The 18,837-nt window shown below is 57.4% G+C and overlaps 1 protein-coding gene across 19 annotated transcripts in view; it reads left to right on the forward strand.

Moving 5' to 3' along the window:
- The window catches only part of RAB3IL1 (RAB3A interacting protein like 1), a 44,718-nt gene that overhangs the window by 18,052 nt on the left and 7,829 nt on the right, over positions 1-18,837 (forward strand). For 2 of the 19 annotated variants that reach the window (XM_025446454.3, XM_025446453.3), the window contains exons 2-6: positions 15,881-16,115; positions 16,459-16,554; positions 16,648-16,725; positions 17,384-17,602; positions 18,536-18,682. In XM_025446454.3, the coding sequence (XP_025302239.3) occupies positions 15,881-16,115; positions 16,459-16,554; positions 16,648-16,725; positions 17,384-17,602; positions 18,536-18,682 (775 nt within the window). The other 17 variants (XM_025446452.3, XM_025446457.3, XM_025446448.3 and 14 more) reach the window with 16 other exon arrangements.

Below are 18,837 nucleotides of genomic sequence, written 5' to 3' on the forward strand. Positions count from 1 at the left end.
CCGGGATCGAGACCTGCGTCGGGCTCCCGGCATGGAGCCTGCTTCTCCCTCCTCCTGTGTCTCTGCCTCTCTCTCTCTCTATGTCTATCATAAAATAAATAAATAAATCTTTAAAAAAAATAATGTTTCTAGCATTTCACCATTAAGAATGACATTTGCTGTGGGGTTTTGGTGGGTACTATATCAGTTTAACGAAATTCCCTTTTATTCTCAGATTTCTAAGTATTATTTATTTATTTATTTATTTATTTTAAAGATTTTATTTATTTATTCATGAGAGACATAGAGGAATGAATACAGGCAGAGGGAGAAGCAGGCTCCATGCAGGGAACCCGATGTGGGACTCGATCCCGGGACTCCAGGATCACGCCCTGGGCTGAAGGGAGAGCCAAACCGTTGAGCCACCCAGGGATCCCCTCTAAGTATTTTTTAAAAATAAATTATGTCTGGGCAGCCCAGGTAATTCATATTATCCATGAATATCTTCTCAGCACCTGGTCCAGGTGCTCATTACATGTTGCTTAAATAAACGAATGAATGAAGGCACGAACATGTTTATTGCGCTGTTTTTTTTTTTTTTCTCATTGATTTTTGTGAATTCTTTACATATTAAAGATGTCAACACTTTGCCATTTGCTGGAGATATTTTCCCTAGGCTATTTGCCTTTTAATTTTGGTTATTTTTTGGTGGAAGGAGGATGATGGAGAAGTTTTGAATTTTAATGTCAACAGATCTATTGATTTTTTCTTTTGAGGTCTCTTCAAATGCATCTAAGTTTAGAAACCCTTTACCTCTCTGGATATTTGATAAGTGTTCATTTCTATTTTCTATGCACACTGCTGTCAATTTAATCTTCTCTTAGCAGGGTTTTGATCACGTCACCCTTCTGCTCAAAAATGTTTAACTGTCTCCTTGGAGCCTTTGGAATAAAGTCCAAACTCTTTAACTAGGCCACTAAGTCTCTTCATGATTCATCCCGAGCATGCCTGTCCAGTCTTTTCTCTAGTGTTCCCCAAATCAGCTTAAGCTCCAGCCAAAGCGAAGCATTTGCTTCTGTTTCTGTGTCCTGCTCTGTCCCTGCTTTGTTTGTTTCTCGTGTTCCTGGGCATAGAATGCCCATCCTCCATTCTATATATTTAAATCCTGCTTAGTCTTCAAGCTCTCTTTTCTAAAAAACAAAAACAAAAACAAAAAAACAGCCTCACCTTACCCTTTGAGAGGGTGAATGGTGAAGGGATAATAACACGAGCTTTTGGGGTCAGACAGTGTGGATTAAAATCCTAATTCCTTACTTGTTCCCTGTTGCCAAATCCCTTCCCCTTTTCCTAGTCTTCATTCTTTCATCATTAAAATAGGAACTGAAAGGAATGAAGAACCATCACATCAGGTGGTTTGAGAGTGAACTAAATGAATCAAAGGTAGAGATCCTAGCACAGGAGTGCCTGGCTAGCTCAGTAGAGGAGCATGCAGTCCTGGTTATGAGTTTGAGCCCCATGATAGGTGTACAGATTACTAAAAAAAAAAAAAAAAAAACAACAAGTAAACTTAAAGATCCTTCCTCCATTTCCTGCCTCATCCCGTCATTTTGGAAGGGAGTCACCAGCTGTGGGGTGGGGACAGACCCACCCTCCTCTAGTTCATATCTGACTCTGAAGGTTTGGCTGGCTAAACCTTGGGTGGGTAAAATATCCTCCTCAGGACCTGGGAATGGCCAAACAGGTTCCACCTCAAGGAATCCAGCCCAGGCCCCCAGGCACCTTGATGAGACTCCTACAACCTTCTGGGCTCAAAGGAATCCCCTCCCTCCTTTCTTCACATGAGCTCCAAGGGCTTTATTTCTAGGAAATATTTAAGTCTCCCAAGGGCTCCACTGGAACCTTCCACTCCTTGCCTTCAGCAGCCACAATATAGTGGTGGGTCAAGTAGAGCAAAGACAATCCAATTTTAAGGTGGGTAAACTGAGGCTTCAACTCTCTTCCAAATAGTTGGTTCTAGAACTCATGTGTCTTCTCAACTTTAGTCAAGGGGCTCTGGGAGGCCTGAGCGGCTGTGTTGGGGAATCTGGGAGAGCTCTAGACCTAGAGTCAGAGATGGTGCCAGAATCCTGGCTCTTGGGGTCTCCACCTCTTGCCCACAAGTAGGTTAATGCTCTCAGAGGCTGGCAGTGAGCTTAGCGTTTGTGCATTCTCTTTGTGAACATGGACTACTCAACTTACATAGGTTATTTTGTCTGTGTCTTCTGCGGAAGAGCAAGGATGGTAATTCACTGGCCGGGGTGCATGTGTCCCTGGGGCTGGAGGTGAGGGTAGGAACAGCCAAAGCGAGGTTAGGATCTGGAGCCAGCCCTGGATTCTAGCCCAGCTCTGCACCCATCATGCCGCTTCACTGAGGGTGATCTCCTACTCCCTCTGGACCCCAAGAGTTCTATCTGTGAAACGGAGATGGTAGGAGATGGACCCATCTCTGTTACAGAATCTTAGCAATCTCAATGACGTTCTCAAAGTGCTGTCCTGGGCCCTGCCCCTCCCTGAGCCCAGACTGTCTACAGAGCCTGACTTCACCAAGTTGGCCTCCCCAGATCTCTGACACCATTTGTCTGCCTCTTCCCTCTGTCCTGTTCTCCCAGGGGCCTGAGCCTGACTCCATCTCTCCACCACACTGGGGGCTGGGTGGCCAGTGGCCTCCCTCAGGCCCCGGGTGGGCTGGGAGTCCGGTGGGGAGTGGGGAGGTGGGCTCCAGACTCACCTTTGACCTCTTGGGTCTCCTTCCCTCCCCCTGGAGCCAGCATCCTCTCCCTCCCCTCTTGAAACCTGAGCTCAGGGATCCTGGGAGGGCTGTAGTTGCAAAACATTCCATCCAGTTGTCCAAACATTCTGCACAGCTGGCAGAGGGAGGGGCGGCCAGAGCCCAGCCCCCAGGGAGCCCCTGTGCTGTTGCTTTCAGGGGGCTGTGGAGTCTGCAGAGGGCCCCGCAGGAGTTCAAGGGGCTGAGTTGGTAAAGGCAGGCCCCAACGGGCACACTCCTGGGCTCGCCCCGGCCGCGGTCCCCAGTGCACGGCCCCTGGCGGGAGGATGCAGGTCTGCCGGGCCAGGTACTGCGGCGGCGCCTTGTGAGCATCCTCGTGACTGTGACCGCCTGGCCCGTGGGGGAAGGGCGGCGGGAATGCCGAGGAGGTAGCAAGCCCGGGAAGTGACTTCAGTGACTTCGTCGAGCCGCTTTTACTGGCAAGCAGTCCCAGGCCTGAGTGTCTCTTGGCTCTGACTCACAGGTGACCCCGGGAGGACGGGGCTTGGGTCTCTTCTGGTTCTGATTTTTTTAAGTCACAGCCGCTGCCACAGCCCTACTAGCTCCCGGTGAAGTTCTGGCTCTGCCTAAATGTCCAGAAAGTAGCTTTTTTTTTTTTTTCTAGACACTCCCCAGGACAGCTCTGACTCAGTTTCCTCTCCACTCCACCCCCCAGGGGCGGACTGGTGCTTGGCAGTGGGGAACTAGCTTTCATTCGCTTTGTGAGCAGCTGCGCTGAGCTCCTTCCCCTCCTGCCAGGTCGTGGGGTGATGGGGCGACCCTCCCCTCTTTCATACTTCCTGTTTTCCATCAATTGTTTCCAGGTGGGGGGGGTGTTGCCCTGCAGGGGAAGGTGGGGGCATGGCAAGAGAATTTCGCAGGGTATCAGTGAGGAGCAAAAACAGGAAGGGGGTGGGAGCTGGCCATGAAAAATTCTCTGCCAGGAAAGGCAAGGCCAGCATCTGGTTTGCATTAGGCTGAGAGCTTGGAAGCCCGGAGCCTGAGTGGGAGATATTGTTATCCGCAGGGTAAGGCTGGCGGGGGTGTGACTGCTCTGCAGGAACTGGCAGCTTCTCCCCCCTCGGGAGGTCGGAGGCTGACAGGAAAGAAGAGGGAAAGGGAGGGAGAAAGCCAGAGAACACTCATGTCAAGCGTGGCAGATCCTTCCCCAGTACAACTTCATTGAAGACAGTTGGTCCCCTTTTACAGATGAGGAAACTGAGTCCCAGGGAAGTGAAGGGACTTGCCTCAGGTCACACAGCCATAGACCAGCAGAGCTAGGATGAGTTTTCAAGCCAAATGAAGCAGGGTGGAACGTTCAAACCATCCCGGTGGACTGATGCTGACCGCGTCCCAGATAAGGGGGTGCTGAGGATTTGGAGGTCAGTGTGGGCCAGCCTCCGCCCACAGGGTCACTCAGTTCTTGTGGGGGTGTCAAATAGGTCTACTCCGTCATGACGCAGGTGGATATGTGCCTGAGGCCTTCACCCCTGTGCTATGGGGGGAAAACAGTCCTCAGGGGAGAAGGCTTCCTGGGCGAAGGGGTGGTATAAACAAAAAAGATTTATCTGCAGGGGGTAGGACATGCGCAGAGGGCGTTGTGTGAGGAAAGGCGTGGTGTAGGGCATGTCTGGGCAGTGGCAGCTGGCCTGGTGTGCCTTAGAGGGTGAGATTTCCTTATTATAGTTGGGAAACTGAGTCACAGAGAGAGTGACATGCCCGAAGGCTCATAGTCTGGAGTGGGGTAGAATCCAGCCCATGTGACACCGGGCCTGTGTTCTTAACTGCTACACTGAATTGTGCCTTTTTATTGGTGGTTACAAGCTTTAAGGGGTTATTGAGGCCAAGGATGGGGCCTGGAGCAGGCAGAGGTGCTCGCCCAAAGCCACACAACCAGCTAGTGATAGTGTCTGTGCTGGATCTTTCCAACCGGCCAACCTGGCCAGGCAGGGGACAGGCAGTTCCTCCTTCGGGCCTCGTGGAAGCTGGGGGTCTCGGGCATGTGGACGAAAGCTCCCACAACCCCTCAGGGAGTCTCACCTTCCCTGGCCGGGCACCCAGGGAGAAGGGCCCCAGCACCTTCTGCTGCCCGCTGAGCCATAGGAGTTAATAATTATGGGGCTTCAGGAGATAGAGGCTTGCTGGGAGGGGCCTTTCTCCCAGACTGCTGCTCCTCAGAGATAGCAAAGGTTAGCGTGAGGCTCTGCGCAGGGTCGGGGAGAAGGCTTCTGCCACCTGCCTGCCTGGCGGTCTCCAGAGGGACCCTTGGGCTGGTCCCAGCATGGATGACCCCAAGGAGCACAGCAGGTGCCCTGCCCGAGGATCATGCCCCGTGTTCCTGGCACTGAGCTCAGGGGCTGTCCGCTACGCCCCATCGGTTCTGGGCCCCGCACCAGAGGGTAACTTGGAAGAGGAGCCCTGGGACACAGACAGGTGAGCCAGTGACCTGGGGCACAGAGGAGGGGTTGGCAGGTGGGGAGTCTTGCCACTCTGGAGAGACATTGGGGGAGGAGGGAGGAAGAAGCCAGGCTTGGGACAGGGGACGGACAGAGAACTCTGAGGAATTTGATGAGCCTCCTACAAGGTCAGTGTTGAGGAGTGGCCCTGTTGTCTAACTTGGTGTGGTACAGACACAGAGTCTGAGGATGAGAGATGGCAAGACAAATACCCTGAGTCATACGGTTTGCCGAGGAGAGACTGAAGTCAGAATTGGGGCCCGGGTCATCCAGGCTGGCAGTTTCCTGTTCCTCATCTGCCTCCAGCCAAGGCTCTGTGGTCAAGGCTGTCAGGTGGGGAGGGGGAATATGGGGAGGGTGGAGTAGGACCATGGTTTGAGGCCTTGACCTTTTACTTCTCCCTCCCCACCTGTTGGCCAGGCCCCTAGGAAGCTTCCCTTTTTGCCTGACAGCATACTGCTGCAGCTTCAAGTGAGTTCTCTAGTTTCTGGGCTATTTAGAAAATTAGTGTAAGGAGGGGTCACAGCCTCACCGCCCCTGGCTGTGTGACATGGGGTGAGTTCCTGAACTTCTCTGAGCCCATCCTTCTCAGCTGAGTAGAGCTCACTGGGCTGTGGGAGGAGCTAGTGAGGCCTGGGAATTGAAGGTCACTGGATGTATAGATGATGTGATATTTTTAGGTAGTAACTGGGATGACAGCATTCCCAGAGTGGTGACCCCACATTTGTCCTTGGAGGCCTCACTTAAGGGCCTCCCACAGCCCACTGGCCCTCCCCTATCCTGCTAAGGACTCTTCCTCTGGGGCTTTCGCCTGGGCTGACACCCCCTCCATGCCTTATCTCCCACCAGTCTGGGTTACCATGACTTGGACCAATCTTATCTCCTGCCCCGGCTTGTGAAGTCTTGGAGGGTGAGGGCCCTGTCCTGAGCTCCTTTTCTTCTCCCCTTCCCCTAAATAATGAACAGAGCAAGGGCCAGGAAGCTAGCTGTTGCTCAAGACTTAGATGGTATAGGATTCAAGTCAAACACAATGACATCTGCTTTGGGCCAGACCCTGGACTAGGCTGGGATAGGTAGAGAGCCCCACTGCACTGAGATGGCCCCTGCCCTTGGGAAACCACAGTCTGAGAAACAATTGCCCTGTGGAGTGAAGGGCATTGGAGGTCTGGGCAGAATGATTCTGGTAAGTCAGAAGGGATGTCACAGTGGGCTGCTCAGGTTGCTGGCACCTTGTGCAGTGAGTGAGTTAGCAAAGCATGAAATCCATGTAGCCTATCCTCCACTCACCAAGTCCTACACCTTGGCATGGGCTATGCTCATCTAGGAAGGCAGGACCATCTTACATTTTTGACAAAGACACGTGCACTTAGCAGAGTGTGTCCAGGGTGGCCCTGGAAGTGGAAGCCCTTGCGAGTGTCTCCCACCCCCACCTCCTTAGCACATTGGAACCCCAGGATGACAGGGCATGTGTCTGTGCAGTTTCCCTTTGGGTCCCCAGGCTTTTGATGGTCCATAGTTTGTGCTCCGGAGGGACGGATGAATGGATGACCGAACCAACAACAACAAAAAAAGGATGAATGAAACAAATGCGTGTCCCCAGTGACGACCTGACAAATTCAAGCCTGGGGTCCCAGCTCTGTGGACCTGGAAGAGTCGTGTCCTGAGTTCTGGTAGCATCTGGAAGGGGCGCACCTTCTTTCTCCTGGCCTCCTAGGCCTCTCTAGACACAGAGGGTGCGAGCCACGGTCCCTGGCGGAAGGTAAAAGGAGCTAAACTCCTTGGATCCCGCCCCAGGCTGAAGACGAGGCCCGCAGTCCGGGCTCAGGGCCGGAGGCAGAGGGGTGGAGGGACCGGAAGACGAGTGGTCTGGGCTGCAGGGAGAGGTTTTGCAGAGGACCTAAAACCAGACCGCTGTGCGCTGTGCGTGGTGGGGGTGCACCCCGGGGTGCATCCCCCCCCCCCCCCGGAGATGCTGGGCAAAGGCGGGAAAGGGTGCGGGGGCGGCAGGGGACCCAGGCGACTCCGGGGCGGGGCCGCAGGACGCGCCGCCCGCGGGCTCCTCCCCTGCTCCGCCGTCACCCGTCCCGGGGCGCGCGGCCGGCGGAGGGCGGGGCCGGGCACGTGTCCTCGGGCCACCCCTCGGCCACGTGACCTGCCGGGTCGGGGGACTGGGTGCCCGGGGCCGCGGGCGGGCGCTGACGGGCGGCGGCGCCGGGATGTGGAGCGGGTAGGATCGCGGCTCCGCTCCCGGCTCGGGCTGCGTGGCCTCGGGGCGGGCGCGCGCGGGCAACCGGCGGTGGAGGTGGGAGGACGCCCCGGGGCGGGGGGGGGGACCCTCCTGGCGTGACCGCGCCGGCTCCCAGCGCATCCGCAGCGCAGGTGAGAGGCAGCCGGGCGGGGCGGGGGGGCAGGGGAGTAAGTCCGGGTGCGCACCTGGAGGAGGGGACCTGCGAGCCGGAGGAACCCCTGAGAGCGGTGCAGGCGGGAGAGGGAGCGCACTGTCGCGGTCCCTGCAAAGCTGCTGAACTTCCATCGGGGGCTCCTGGCTCCGGCCTGGCACCGAGGCGTGGGGCAGGACTTGGCCGCAGTCCGAAGGAGGGCACAGCCCTGGGTCCCAGCGTAGCGGCCCCTGTCCCCATGACTGTTTCATTGGCCCCCAGGGGTCATCCCAGTACCCGGCCAACCTGGTGAGGGTCCCCTGCCCTGTGCACGCAGAAGGTGGTGGTCTTCTCCGGGACTCCAGCAAGCACTTCCTCTTCCCCAGTGGCCTGGAAAGGCCGGGTCCTGGAAGATGTGGCCAGAGTGGGGTGCGTGGTATTCCTGCAAGTTACTGGGTCAGCTGGGTGAGTAGGGGGTCCCAGCACAGGGCTATTTCCCAACCAGAGCTGGGGAGTGAGAGAAGGTCTGGAGGGGGGCTGATGCAGGCGAGGTCCACATGACTCCATGGCCCCTAGCAAAGCCTCGCTGAGATGGGCTGAGATGCTCGGGAGTAGTGGGGCTTTGTCCCCAGCAGGGGGTGCCGAGAGAAAGGGCTCCTAGCAGGGGTGAGGTGTGGAGAGGCATGAGATCCTTAAAGGGTGAAAGGTGAAGCAGAGCCTGTGTTGTTGGGAGAAGTTCTACACCCCCCTCTCGCACCCCCTCCCACTCAAGAAGACTGACTTCAGGGAGAAAGTGGTTGTGTGGGACCTGGTGGGGTTAGCACAATCCTGCGTGGGGCTAACTGTGCTTAAGGGGCAGTGCCATCTGGAAGAAACTTCTGACTCCATGTGCTGGAGGCACCCAAGCAAAACAGTCACTGAGTTGCTACGTGATCTTGAGAGTATGGCTTCACTTCTCTGGGTCTCTAGGTGAAATGAGAGGGTTGTGGGGTGTGGGGCAGGGGCTGACCCATGCCCAGAGTGCCCCTCCCTGGAGGTACCCAGGTCAGGGCCAGACAGACAGGACTGGGAGTCATCAGTAGATAGATGCTCTCTTTAAGGACAATGTCAAAAAGACTTGGGGTCCTGGAGAAGACCCCCCCCCCCCCACCGCAGTCCAACCTCCCTGTCCTATTCCCAAGAGCCTTCTGGAGAAACCAGGCTGCCAAGCTGACCCCTACGTGATCCTCAGTATAACTCATTTCGTTTTTTAAAAAAGATTTATTTGAGAGACACAGATAAGGAGATAGCACAAGTGGGGGGAGGGGCAGAGGGAGAGGGAGAAGCAGGCTCCCTGTGGGGCTCAATCCCAGGTCCCTGGGATCATGACCTGGGCCAAAGGCAGGCGCTTAACTGACTGAGCCACCCAGGCGCCCTATAACTCACTTCTTGCCTATATGTTTGGACCTCCAGGGCCTAGTCAGGTACAGAGCACCTAGTAGGTGATTTATAAACGCAGATGGAAAGCATGAGGGGTGGAGGAGGAGCTGGACACCTGAGAGTGAGAGGTAGAGTTTGGGGGTTACCTTGAGCACTGCATTTTAATGGACCCCCGCTCGGGTATTGGAGGCAGGGACTGAAGGATCAGAGGCCAAGCTGCCAGGATCCACTGGGGGCCGAGTGTCCTAGGAGCTCATCTAGACCCCAGCAAGAGCCAGAAAAGACCTCCTTGGGGTCACACTTGTCCATGTAAGTCTAACTGAGCTGCTTGGGCTTGCAGCCCCTACAGGCTCAGGATAGTCTGGTAGGTGTATATCTGGACCTTTCGTTCTAGACTATGAGAAATCTGGCATCAGGGGTCATTGGCCCTGGCTGAGCTATATCAGTGTCTCTAGGGCCTCTTTCCTCATCTGTAGGTGAGGGATGGTGCTGTTAATGGCTGGGTCCTGGTGCACTGGACCCAGGGCTGCTCCCCTAGAGTGAGTGACAGTGGCAGGACTCTGTGGGAGCCCAGGTGGGCCCTCTTTTCTCAGGACTTCTTGAGCAGGAGCTCTGAATTCTGAACCCACAGGCAGCTCCCCCCAAAGTGGGATGCTCCCCACCCCATTGTTTCCTGTGTCCATAGTCTTGGGTACTAAGCCTCCTCCGGGTAGGCAGAGGGGAGAGCAGCCTTGGGTGTCTGCAGCTGACAGTGCTGGGCACTTGGGGCTTGATCAGCAAAGGCCAGAAATTGAGTTTTGCCACTAAGTGGCCACATGACACTGGTGCAAGCCCCCTGGTCTCAGTTTCCCTGTCTGACGGATGGGACTAATCGTACCAATCTCTAGGGAGGGCCAGGCTCTGATGGCCTGCTCAGGAATGAAATGAGATTCCCCACCCTCCCAGAGATGGAGCACTGTGTCTTTGTAGCAGGCAGGATGTTGGGGAACTCCAAGGCTGCCGACAGGCTGGGTCATCTTGAGGAGGTCAGTTAACTGCTCTGGGTTGTGATTACCCTAAAGGGCTTGGATTTGTGAGCTCCTGCCTGTTGGGCCTAAGTCACAGGGGTCTGTTGGCTCAGACTTTGTCCCAAGTATGGCCTGGGGGCTTCAGGGGCAAGAAGGTGGACCTGCCTGGGGAGCAGTTGTGCACCTTTCCCAGCTGTGTCTTTCTGGAAACCCTCCTTGATCTAACTACCTACCTTGCCCCCTCAGCAGGTGGAGATATATCTCCTGCTGCGCCTTAATCTGTACAGGTGGGGAGCTCAGACCCTCATTAGGATCCTGCCTATCCTAGACTCTCCCCATGTCTGCCCAGGATTTGTGCCCAATAGCGCTGGGGGGGGGGGGTTTGAAGGGGGGAGCAAAAAGATTTAGAATGTGATCAGAAGGGAGCTCGGTGATGTTGCTGCTAGAATCTGTGCAGTCATGCAGATGCGGCAGATTGGGGGTGATGGGGTGCCTAGCATATCATAGGTGCTCACTCTGTATGTGTTGGATTTTTGAGGTGTGAGACTCTTCTAGGGCTGAGCAGGTGGGTGTGAGGCCCTGGATGCCCTGCTCCGCACCAGCACAGAGTGAGCCGCCACCCTCCCAGGCCTTGTGCTGGCTCCCTGTGGAGATGCTGGGCTGGCAGCCCTGAGGTTGTGGTGAGGAGAGTCTGGCTTGGCCTGGTCCACCTGATTTCAGGTGTCCCAGCCTCCCTGCCTTCCCTCCTGAGGCTGTTCCTGACCTCTGCCCTCCTGTTTCATGTTCTGCAAGGTGCACACTGTGTCCCCCTTGCTGGAGTTGTCTGGATGCACCTGCCGCCACCCCCTCCCAACCCCTGGGGGTCCTGCTCTGCTTCTGTGTGTGGCATATATGACACTGTTGTCCCATACTGGAACCCTCCCTTCCAACCCTGGTGATGGCTGCTCCAGGCTGGCTCTCTGGCCCTAGGCTCCTCTGTTATTCCTCTTCTGGTGCAGGCTCAGACTGCAGCTGCTCCCTCTGGCTGGGTGCCTCCCCTCAACCACCTATAGGACATGCCATTCCCCAGATGCCTCAGCCACCCCTTTGCCTTTCCCTGAAAGCTTCCCTTCCAGTTCCTATTCCCAACATTGGCACCATCTCATTATGTTAGTTAATTACTGTAGTTTTGTTACCTCCCCCCACCCCGTCACCCTCTCCAGCTCCTGGTCCTGCCACAATACCCCCCTCAGTGTCCCCTCTGCATGCCCCTTCCTAGCCTGGGGCCTGCCTGGCTTATGCAGCAGCCTTGAATGGAACCCGCCATCCCCACCACCACCGCCACTGTCTCAGGCACTATCTCAGACTTCTCAAATCCCATCTGCATCCTGCCTCACTTCTCCAAAACCACCATTCATCCCCTTTTCCTCCCATCTGGATCCTTCTCTGGGTGACAGGTCACATGATACAAGAAAACTGCGATTCTGGGTTCTGTTCCTACCCTGCCACTCTTTGCTGTGTGTTCCGGTCAGGTCGTCATACCTCTCTGAACATCAGGTGCCTCACTGTCTAGACCGGGGCTGGGGAGAGCATCTGCCTGCCGTGGCATCATGAGGTTGGGGCACTGGAGTACTTGAGGGTTTGGAGCTGAAGACTTAGCCCCTCTCTGCCCTGTGGCCCCTGGACAGGACAAATCACTTGGCTGTCAGCTTCAGTACTCTCGGGGCTTACTGGAATGCCTGTGGGTGCAGGGGTGTGAGTCTGAACGGGACCCCTGCGCCATGGCACTGCCCTGTAGACCAGCTCACCTTCAGCCACCCTGTCAGCCCCGGGCGGAGGGTGAGTGGTCCTAGGTGCCCTCCCAGCCTCTCTGTCCCCCAGCTTCAGAGCTGCCCTAACTAGTTCCTTCCTTTTTCTTTATTTTTTTAAAAGATTTTATTTATTTATTCATGAGAGACACCGAGAGAGGCTGAGACACAGACAGAGGGAGAAGCAGGCTCCCTGCAGGGAGCCCGATGTGGGACCTGATCCCAGAAGCCCGGGGTCATGACCTGAGCCAAAGGTAGACGCTCAAACATTGAGCCCCCCAGGCTCCCATTCTTCCTTTTTCTTTAATGAACCCATTGTGCGCATTAGCACAGGGATCTTTGATTCCAAGAAGTGACCTGGGCCCTGGTCAGAGGGACAGAAAGACCTCATGGCAGGCAGCTCAGGCTGGATATGGGAAGAGGTAGGTCCGACCTAGTAGCCTCTGGTCAGGCCCTCCTGGCCCAGTGGGGGTTGTTGGGTGACTGGGGACCATAGAATCTGCAGGGTCCTCATTCTCATTTGTGCCATTTTTGTGTGCTGGGCCTCCCAGGGCAGGACTGGGGGGTGAGCATTGCTGCATCCACCGCCCCCCCCTTGTGTGTTTCCTGGGGAAGTGACCCACTGGGGCCTTTCCTGTGTAAACTGCTGTGGGCTCTAGGCAGCAGAGCCAGCTTCAAGGTGGGGGATGTTGGATGCTCCCACTTTCCTCTGACCTTGACTCTTATAGTCTCCTGCCCCTAACCTCTCCCAGTGGCCCTGGGTCCTGCTACAGGCCTTCCCTGTAGCGTATTCTGAACTCTGGACTCTGTTTGTGTAGGAAGTGGGGGCTGAGAAGGTCCGAGCAGAGGGCCATGGGCCTGGCCTGAGGGGCAGGGAGGGGATGTGGTGCAGAAGCACTTAAGTGGAAGCCCAGGCTTGTCTGAGGAGTGAGTTCCCCAGCACCACGGGCATCCCATTCGAGGTTTTCCAGCCCCTGGTCCAGGATGCTGAAGTGTGTGAAGACAGAGGATACTGGCTTGGCTGGACCTATGGGGCTTGGGGTCCCTCGTTCCTCTGAAATTTCTGAGTTGCCTCATGGCCCAGAAGTGCGAGGTGAGGGCCTGCAGATTCCCACTTCCCTCCCAGTACAGGGCAAGCCCATCTTTCCTGAACCCCCAGCCCAGGCATTGAGCAGTTGGTGACTGCCAGGTGGTCCTACTCTACCCACGCTTTCTGCCATTAGGATTTTCAAGTTGGGCTTTTATGCTGGGGATGGGGGCAGAGCCTGTTGTCTCTGGCTGCAAAACTGGGCCCTATCTTTCCCAGAAGTGGGCTGAAGTGAGAGCCTGTTGGGAAAATGATGGGGGACAGTCCAGCCATGACCCCAGCCCCTACCCTCGGGACCAGCAGGAGAGTTAGTGTCTTTCACTCTAGTGGGAGGCCCAGACCACACTGGTGGCCCTCGTGGGAGGCACTGGAGGTCTTTTTCTCCTAGGCAGGGGCGTGGGTGATGTCTGGGATGATGTCCTCACAGAGGAAAAGACACCAGGGCTGGGTGTCTAGAACCTGGCATCCTGCCCTGTGTCCCATGCTGTCCCTGCTGGTTACCCCTATCCTTGGCCCACGTTTCTGGCTCATCCTGTTGAAGCATTCAGCTCCTGAGTTGGAGTCCGCTGTCCCTATCAAACCTGAGCAACTAGGGCCATCTGTCCTCTCTCACCTGAGGGATCGGCCCTGGTCCCCTGCTGAGCTGGGAGCCTGATGTGATGCAGTGCTGGATCCCAGGACTTGGAGATCATGACCTGAGCCCAAGGCAGACTCTCAGCCATCTGAGCCACACAGGAGCTCCTCCTCCAGATTTTTACTCCCATCCCACAGGTGGGAAGCAGCTTCAGAGAACTGTAGTGCCATTCATAGGGCTGGTGTGTAAGTACCCAGCTCAGAGCCCAGTGTGGACCTGGCCTCGTCTGCCTCTGGCCTCTGCTCTCAGCCACAGCTCCCCCAGCCTGGCCCGCCCTCCTGGGAGGCAGTTTCTGGGCCTGAGCAGAAGCTGAGAAGTCAGTCGGGCCAGAATTGGGTCAGATTTCCCTGCTGCAGCCAAGGAAGAGTCTCCCGAGTCTGCCTGGGACCAGCAACTCTTGATCTGGAGACAGATGCGCTGATTCCATCCTCAGCCCCCACCTACCAGGCGGGGGATGCTTTGGGTCTAGACCGAAGCCCTGGCTGCCTAGACAAGTTTTGCACCTCTCAGACACTCTGTCCCTCATCTGTAGGACGGGGACAGTCCCATGAATGACATCAAGAGCTGTAAATGAAGGACATGAGCAGAGCAGCCAGGCGGCACCTGGCACAATGTGAGTCCACTGGGTGATGACCCCAGTCTAGGGCCACTGTAGCACTGCCGCAGCCCCTCCTTGAGCCTCAGGAGCCACTTGCCAAGGGAGGACCCTCTCCCCCTCCCACCACACACACACGAAGGTGTTAGGAAGCATCCCTGTCTGGATAGACACTGTAGATGGAGAAATAGATGTGTTTCCCCACGTCATCTGTCAGAGCCCTGGGTCCCTGCCGGTCAGGACCCAGCCAAGGAACCATGAGGCCACAGTCTGGGCCCTTTCCAGAGCAGAGAGCAGGCTGGGCTGGGTGTAGGGACAGAGCTACATGAAAGGTTGGAAGTGGACTCATTGCTGGGGTCCCTGGGCACCCAGTCCCTTTGTGTTCCCTGGGAGGGAGACTGAGGCTTAGGGGCAGCTTGGTGACTGTCTCAGGGTCCTGGTGACAGGGGGGACTGCTCTCTGGTCTTGCTTTTCACACTTTTCCCTGAGAAAGCCTGAGTCCCGTGACCCCTTGGCCTTGTCTTTCCTTCCCACTATATGGGCCCCCCCTGAGCCCCCTCCACTCCCCCCCACCCCCCACCCAGCCCCTCACCCTCACCCTCACCCTCCGCATAGCCACAATGGCTCCAAAGCTGCTGGCTCAGGAGCCACCAGCTTTTGCTGAGTGAGCAAGTCCAGAGGTGCTGTCTTGGCACAAACCACTGTTGGCTGAGCCCTCTCCCTTCCTGCCTCCCTCCCTCGGCAGGGTCTGTTGCAAAGGGGGGGGTGGGTGTGGGGGTGTGTGGATGGACAGTGGGGGGGGGAGGCGGGGACAGAGGCTGCTGGCCGGGGCACCACCCCTAGGGTCTCCCGCTTCAGGGAGCGGAGGGTCCTGAGGCCCAGAGGGGGGTGTTTGAGGTCATGAGGCCAACCGGCGAGCGCCACCCGTGGAGGGCCAGGACCGCGCCCCGCCAGGTTCAGGGCACAGGAAGGCAGTGGGCCCCGTCCGGGCTGTTTGACAGAATCTTCCTGCCCCATCTCCTGGCCCTGGCTGCGTCCTCCCTCCCCTCCTGCCCACCCTGAGTGGGGTAGGATTTGCATCAAATCTGCATTAACAATAGCCTAGAAGGCAGTTCCTTTATGAGCCTTGTGTGTGCCGGGGTTTTTTTTTTTTAATTTATTTTATTTTATTTTATTTATTTATTTATGATAGATAAATAGATACATAGATAGATGGATAGAGGCAGAGACACAGGCAGAGGGAGAAGCAGGCTCCATGCCCCGGGAGCCTGATGTGGGATTCGATCCCGGGTCTCCAGGATCGCGCCCTGGGCCAAAGGCAGGCGCTAAACCGCTGCGCCACCCAGGGATCCCCTGTGCCGGGGCTTTGTGCACGTCAGATCCGCTTGGTGACCCTCGAGGTGGAGCCGTGGCAATGGTCCCCCGCCTTGCAGAAATGGAGAGCCAACGCATTTCGTCATCTGTGGACCAACACAGACTGAGCACTGGCTGCGTGCCGATCCCGGCCCTAGAGGGGGTTGGCACAGATGAAGGAGTCCTGTCCCTGCCCCAAGGAGACCCTGTGTTGGCTCATCCCGCCCTGGTGACAAGCCAGTGGCAGCCTCGCGGGTAGGGTTGCTGTTTCACAGAGGGGCCCAGGGCAGCCTCAGTGGCAGGCGTGGTCCTCAGGGCCGGTCCTGGGCTCAGCGCTGGGGCTCCGAACCCCAGCCTGTGTCTGCTTTTTGCCTCACAGCCAGCCCCACCCAGACGAGGGCCACCCGCCGCCCCTTGAAACCGTCCCGGTCTCCTGGAAGGGCTGCAGGGAGTCCCCCGGAGGCCCGGCAGAGAGCCCTGCTGGGGAGGAGGCCCAAGGTGAGGACAGCCCCACGGCTGCGCAGCTGGACGTGTTGCGCCTGCGAAGCTCTTCCATGGAGATCCGTGAGAAGGGCTCAGAGTTCCTGAAGGAGGAGCTGCACAAAGCCCAGAAGGTGGGGCTCTGGGGGTGGTAGGGCTCGGGGCCTACCTGGAGGCTCCCGTCAGGGCCACCTGCCTGCACAGACGCTGGGGCTGGGCCTGAGGGAGCACAGAGGAGAAACCAGTGCTTGTGACTCTGGAGGATTTTTTAGGAGTCTTGACTTCTCCGAAAGCCCCTTCTAGGCAGCTGGGGTTGCAACATCACGCCGCAAGCTAAGTGGGAACTGCGTCGTCAACTGCAGGGCGACAGAGGAAGGGGGTTGGGGCCCAGGGCCAAGGAAGAGGACCCCGTGGTGGAGCCTGGTCAGGGGGCCTAGAGCCCCAGGGGGCTGACAGCCACTCTCCCCGAACCCCCAGGAGCTGCAGCTGAAGGACGAGGAGTGTGAGCGGCTGTCCAAGGTGCGGGAGCAGCTGGAACAGGAGCTGGAGGAGCTGACGGCCAGCCTGTTTGAGGTACAGGCCTGCTGGCTGGGGGACAGGTTGGGGAGCAGGTCTGTGGGGTGCGCTGGCCCCTCATCACTCACGCAGAGCCTCCCTGCTTCCCAGGAAGCCCACAGAATGGTGCGGGAAGCCAACATGAAGCAGGCAGCGTCAGAAAAGCAGCTGAAGGAGGCGCGGGGCAAGGTGAGGTCCCCACCACTCAGGCCCAGCCAGAGCCCCCCTCGAGTCAGCTTTGGCTACCTGATCGGACCCTCGCACCCCCGCGTGTCCCAGGGTTGTGGGGCAGTGGGGATGGGCAGACCCTGCGGCCTAGGAAAGTGAAGCGGGGGTCTGAGATGCTACAGCTGAAATCCAACTCCCCAGCACTCGGGCAGTATTTCCAGCGCACAGAGACCTTTCTGGGGCTTACAAGGGCGGGGCGGATCCTGTAGTCCTTACAGTCTCTTTCCTGCCTGCCTTACTCTCCTTACAAAGCAAAAACCTTGTCTGGCCACGTGAGCCGGGGCAGGGAAGTTCTTCCTCTTTTCGGAGTCTGTTTGCACGTCTGTCAAATGTGAGGGCTGGGTAGTTCCTGGCTCCTGGGCCCCTCGGTGGGAGGCCCAGCCACCTCCTGGACAGGTGCCTCCAACAGAGCCCTGGCATACTGTGTGACCTCGGGCAGGCCACAGTCGCTCTCCGAGCCTCCCTTGCCCTCTCTAAAGCGGAGGTCTCATGCTGTTCCAAGGATGACAGGCCGGGTTACATGCCAGTCACTGCTGGGACAGGTTATCCTGAGCTGGGGTGGCTGGAGGTTGGCAGCCAGGCCCGCATTAGGCCTTGACAGCCATCTCATCCCGGCCAGATCGACATGCTGCAGGCGGAGGTGACCGCCTTGAAGACCCTGGTCCTCACATCCACACCAGCCTCTCCCAATCGCGAGCTGCACCCACAGCTGCTGAGCCCCACCAAGGCTGGACCCCGCAAGGGCCACTTGCGACATAAGAGCACCAGCAGCGCCCTTTGCCCCGCCATGTGCCCCACTGCCGGACATCCCCTCACCCCGGACAAGGAGGGCAAAGAGGTGAGGGGTGGCAGGAAAGGGAGACACGGTCTCAGTGTCAGCCAGGCAGGGGGGCCCAGTGGGGAGTCCTGACCCCTCGCTGTGTGACCTGGAGCCTGGCCTGCCATCTCTGGGTCTCTGTGTCCCCTGTCTGGGAGGGCTGCGCAGGTTTCTTGTGATAGGAGGTTTGGCCCTCAGCCTATGAATGTACCGTGTGTACCCCTCCTGTGTGCCATGAGGGCCTGGTAACCCCTCCACAACCCTCCAGTAGTAGGTGGTACTCTGTGCACCCGAGACTGGCCTGGGACCTGGGGGCCTGGCCTAGGTGAGGGGGATGGGGAGAGTTCTTCAGGAAGACATATTCTCTGAGGCTAAAGAGGCCACTGCTGGGCCTCTGGGGACAAGCTCCTTGGGCCCTGCATGCCCATAGCCCTGAGGTCCAGGACCAGCTTGTGACATCCCTGGATTTGAAGGTCCTCAGTGCCTCTGGCTGTGGTACCTGGACAAGCACAGACTTTTGGGGCTGTCTCCCTCCCTGCCTCTGAGCTGGGTACATGGGGTACTTGGTCCAGGCGGGCAGTGGGCTCTGATGTCCTTGGCCGTAGGTCTTTGGGCAAGTAAAGGCACCTGCCAGAGCCTCAGCTTCCTCACATAAGTAGCGCCTCCTGGGGCCATGCAGACCCACAAGACCGGGGTGCTGGTTGCTCAGCTCAGGGCTGCACCCAGTGAACCCCACCAGGGCTGCAGGGGGACCCAGGCTCCTGTGAAGCAAGGCGGCCCCCATCTCCATGCTGCCCCGTGTCTCTGGGGCTTCCAGGGAGAAAGCGCGGGCTAGGCCTCTCCCCCACTTCTGAGTCCTCAGCTTCTAACTGGACACTAACATCTCCTCCCTACTGTCTGTTCTGTCTCTGTGCATCTGTCCGTCTGTCTCTCTTTGTCTGCCCCTCCCCCCAGCCTGGGCTGCCCCCCTTCCTCTCCCTGCTCCTCTGCGTGGTCCCCAGCAAAGCTGTTCAACTCACCTATGAGCCGGCCTGGCAGCTCCTGCCTGGGGAGCCACCTACGGCCCCCTCCTCTGCTACCTCTCTCTCCTTTTCCCAACAGGTAATGGCTCTGGAGAGGGGCCGCCCCTCTGCCCCTGCCCAGCCTCATTCTCGCTGCACATGCCCCAGGGCAACCAGCTAGTCATCTGTCCCCAGGGAGGCAGCCCGTGTGTGTTCCTTCTATGTGCGTGGGCCTGTGTGTGCCATGGTACCTGC

This window comes from Canis lupus, chromosome 18 (assembly GCF_003254725.2).
Source record: "Canis lupus dingo isolate Sandy chromosome 18, ASM325472v2, whole genome shotgun sequence".
In the NCBI taxonomy this organism is placed as follows: domain Eukaryota; kingdom Metazoa; phylum Chordata; class Mammalia; order Carnivora; family Canidae; genus Canis; species Canis lupus.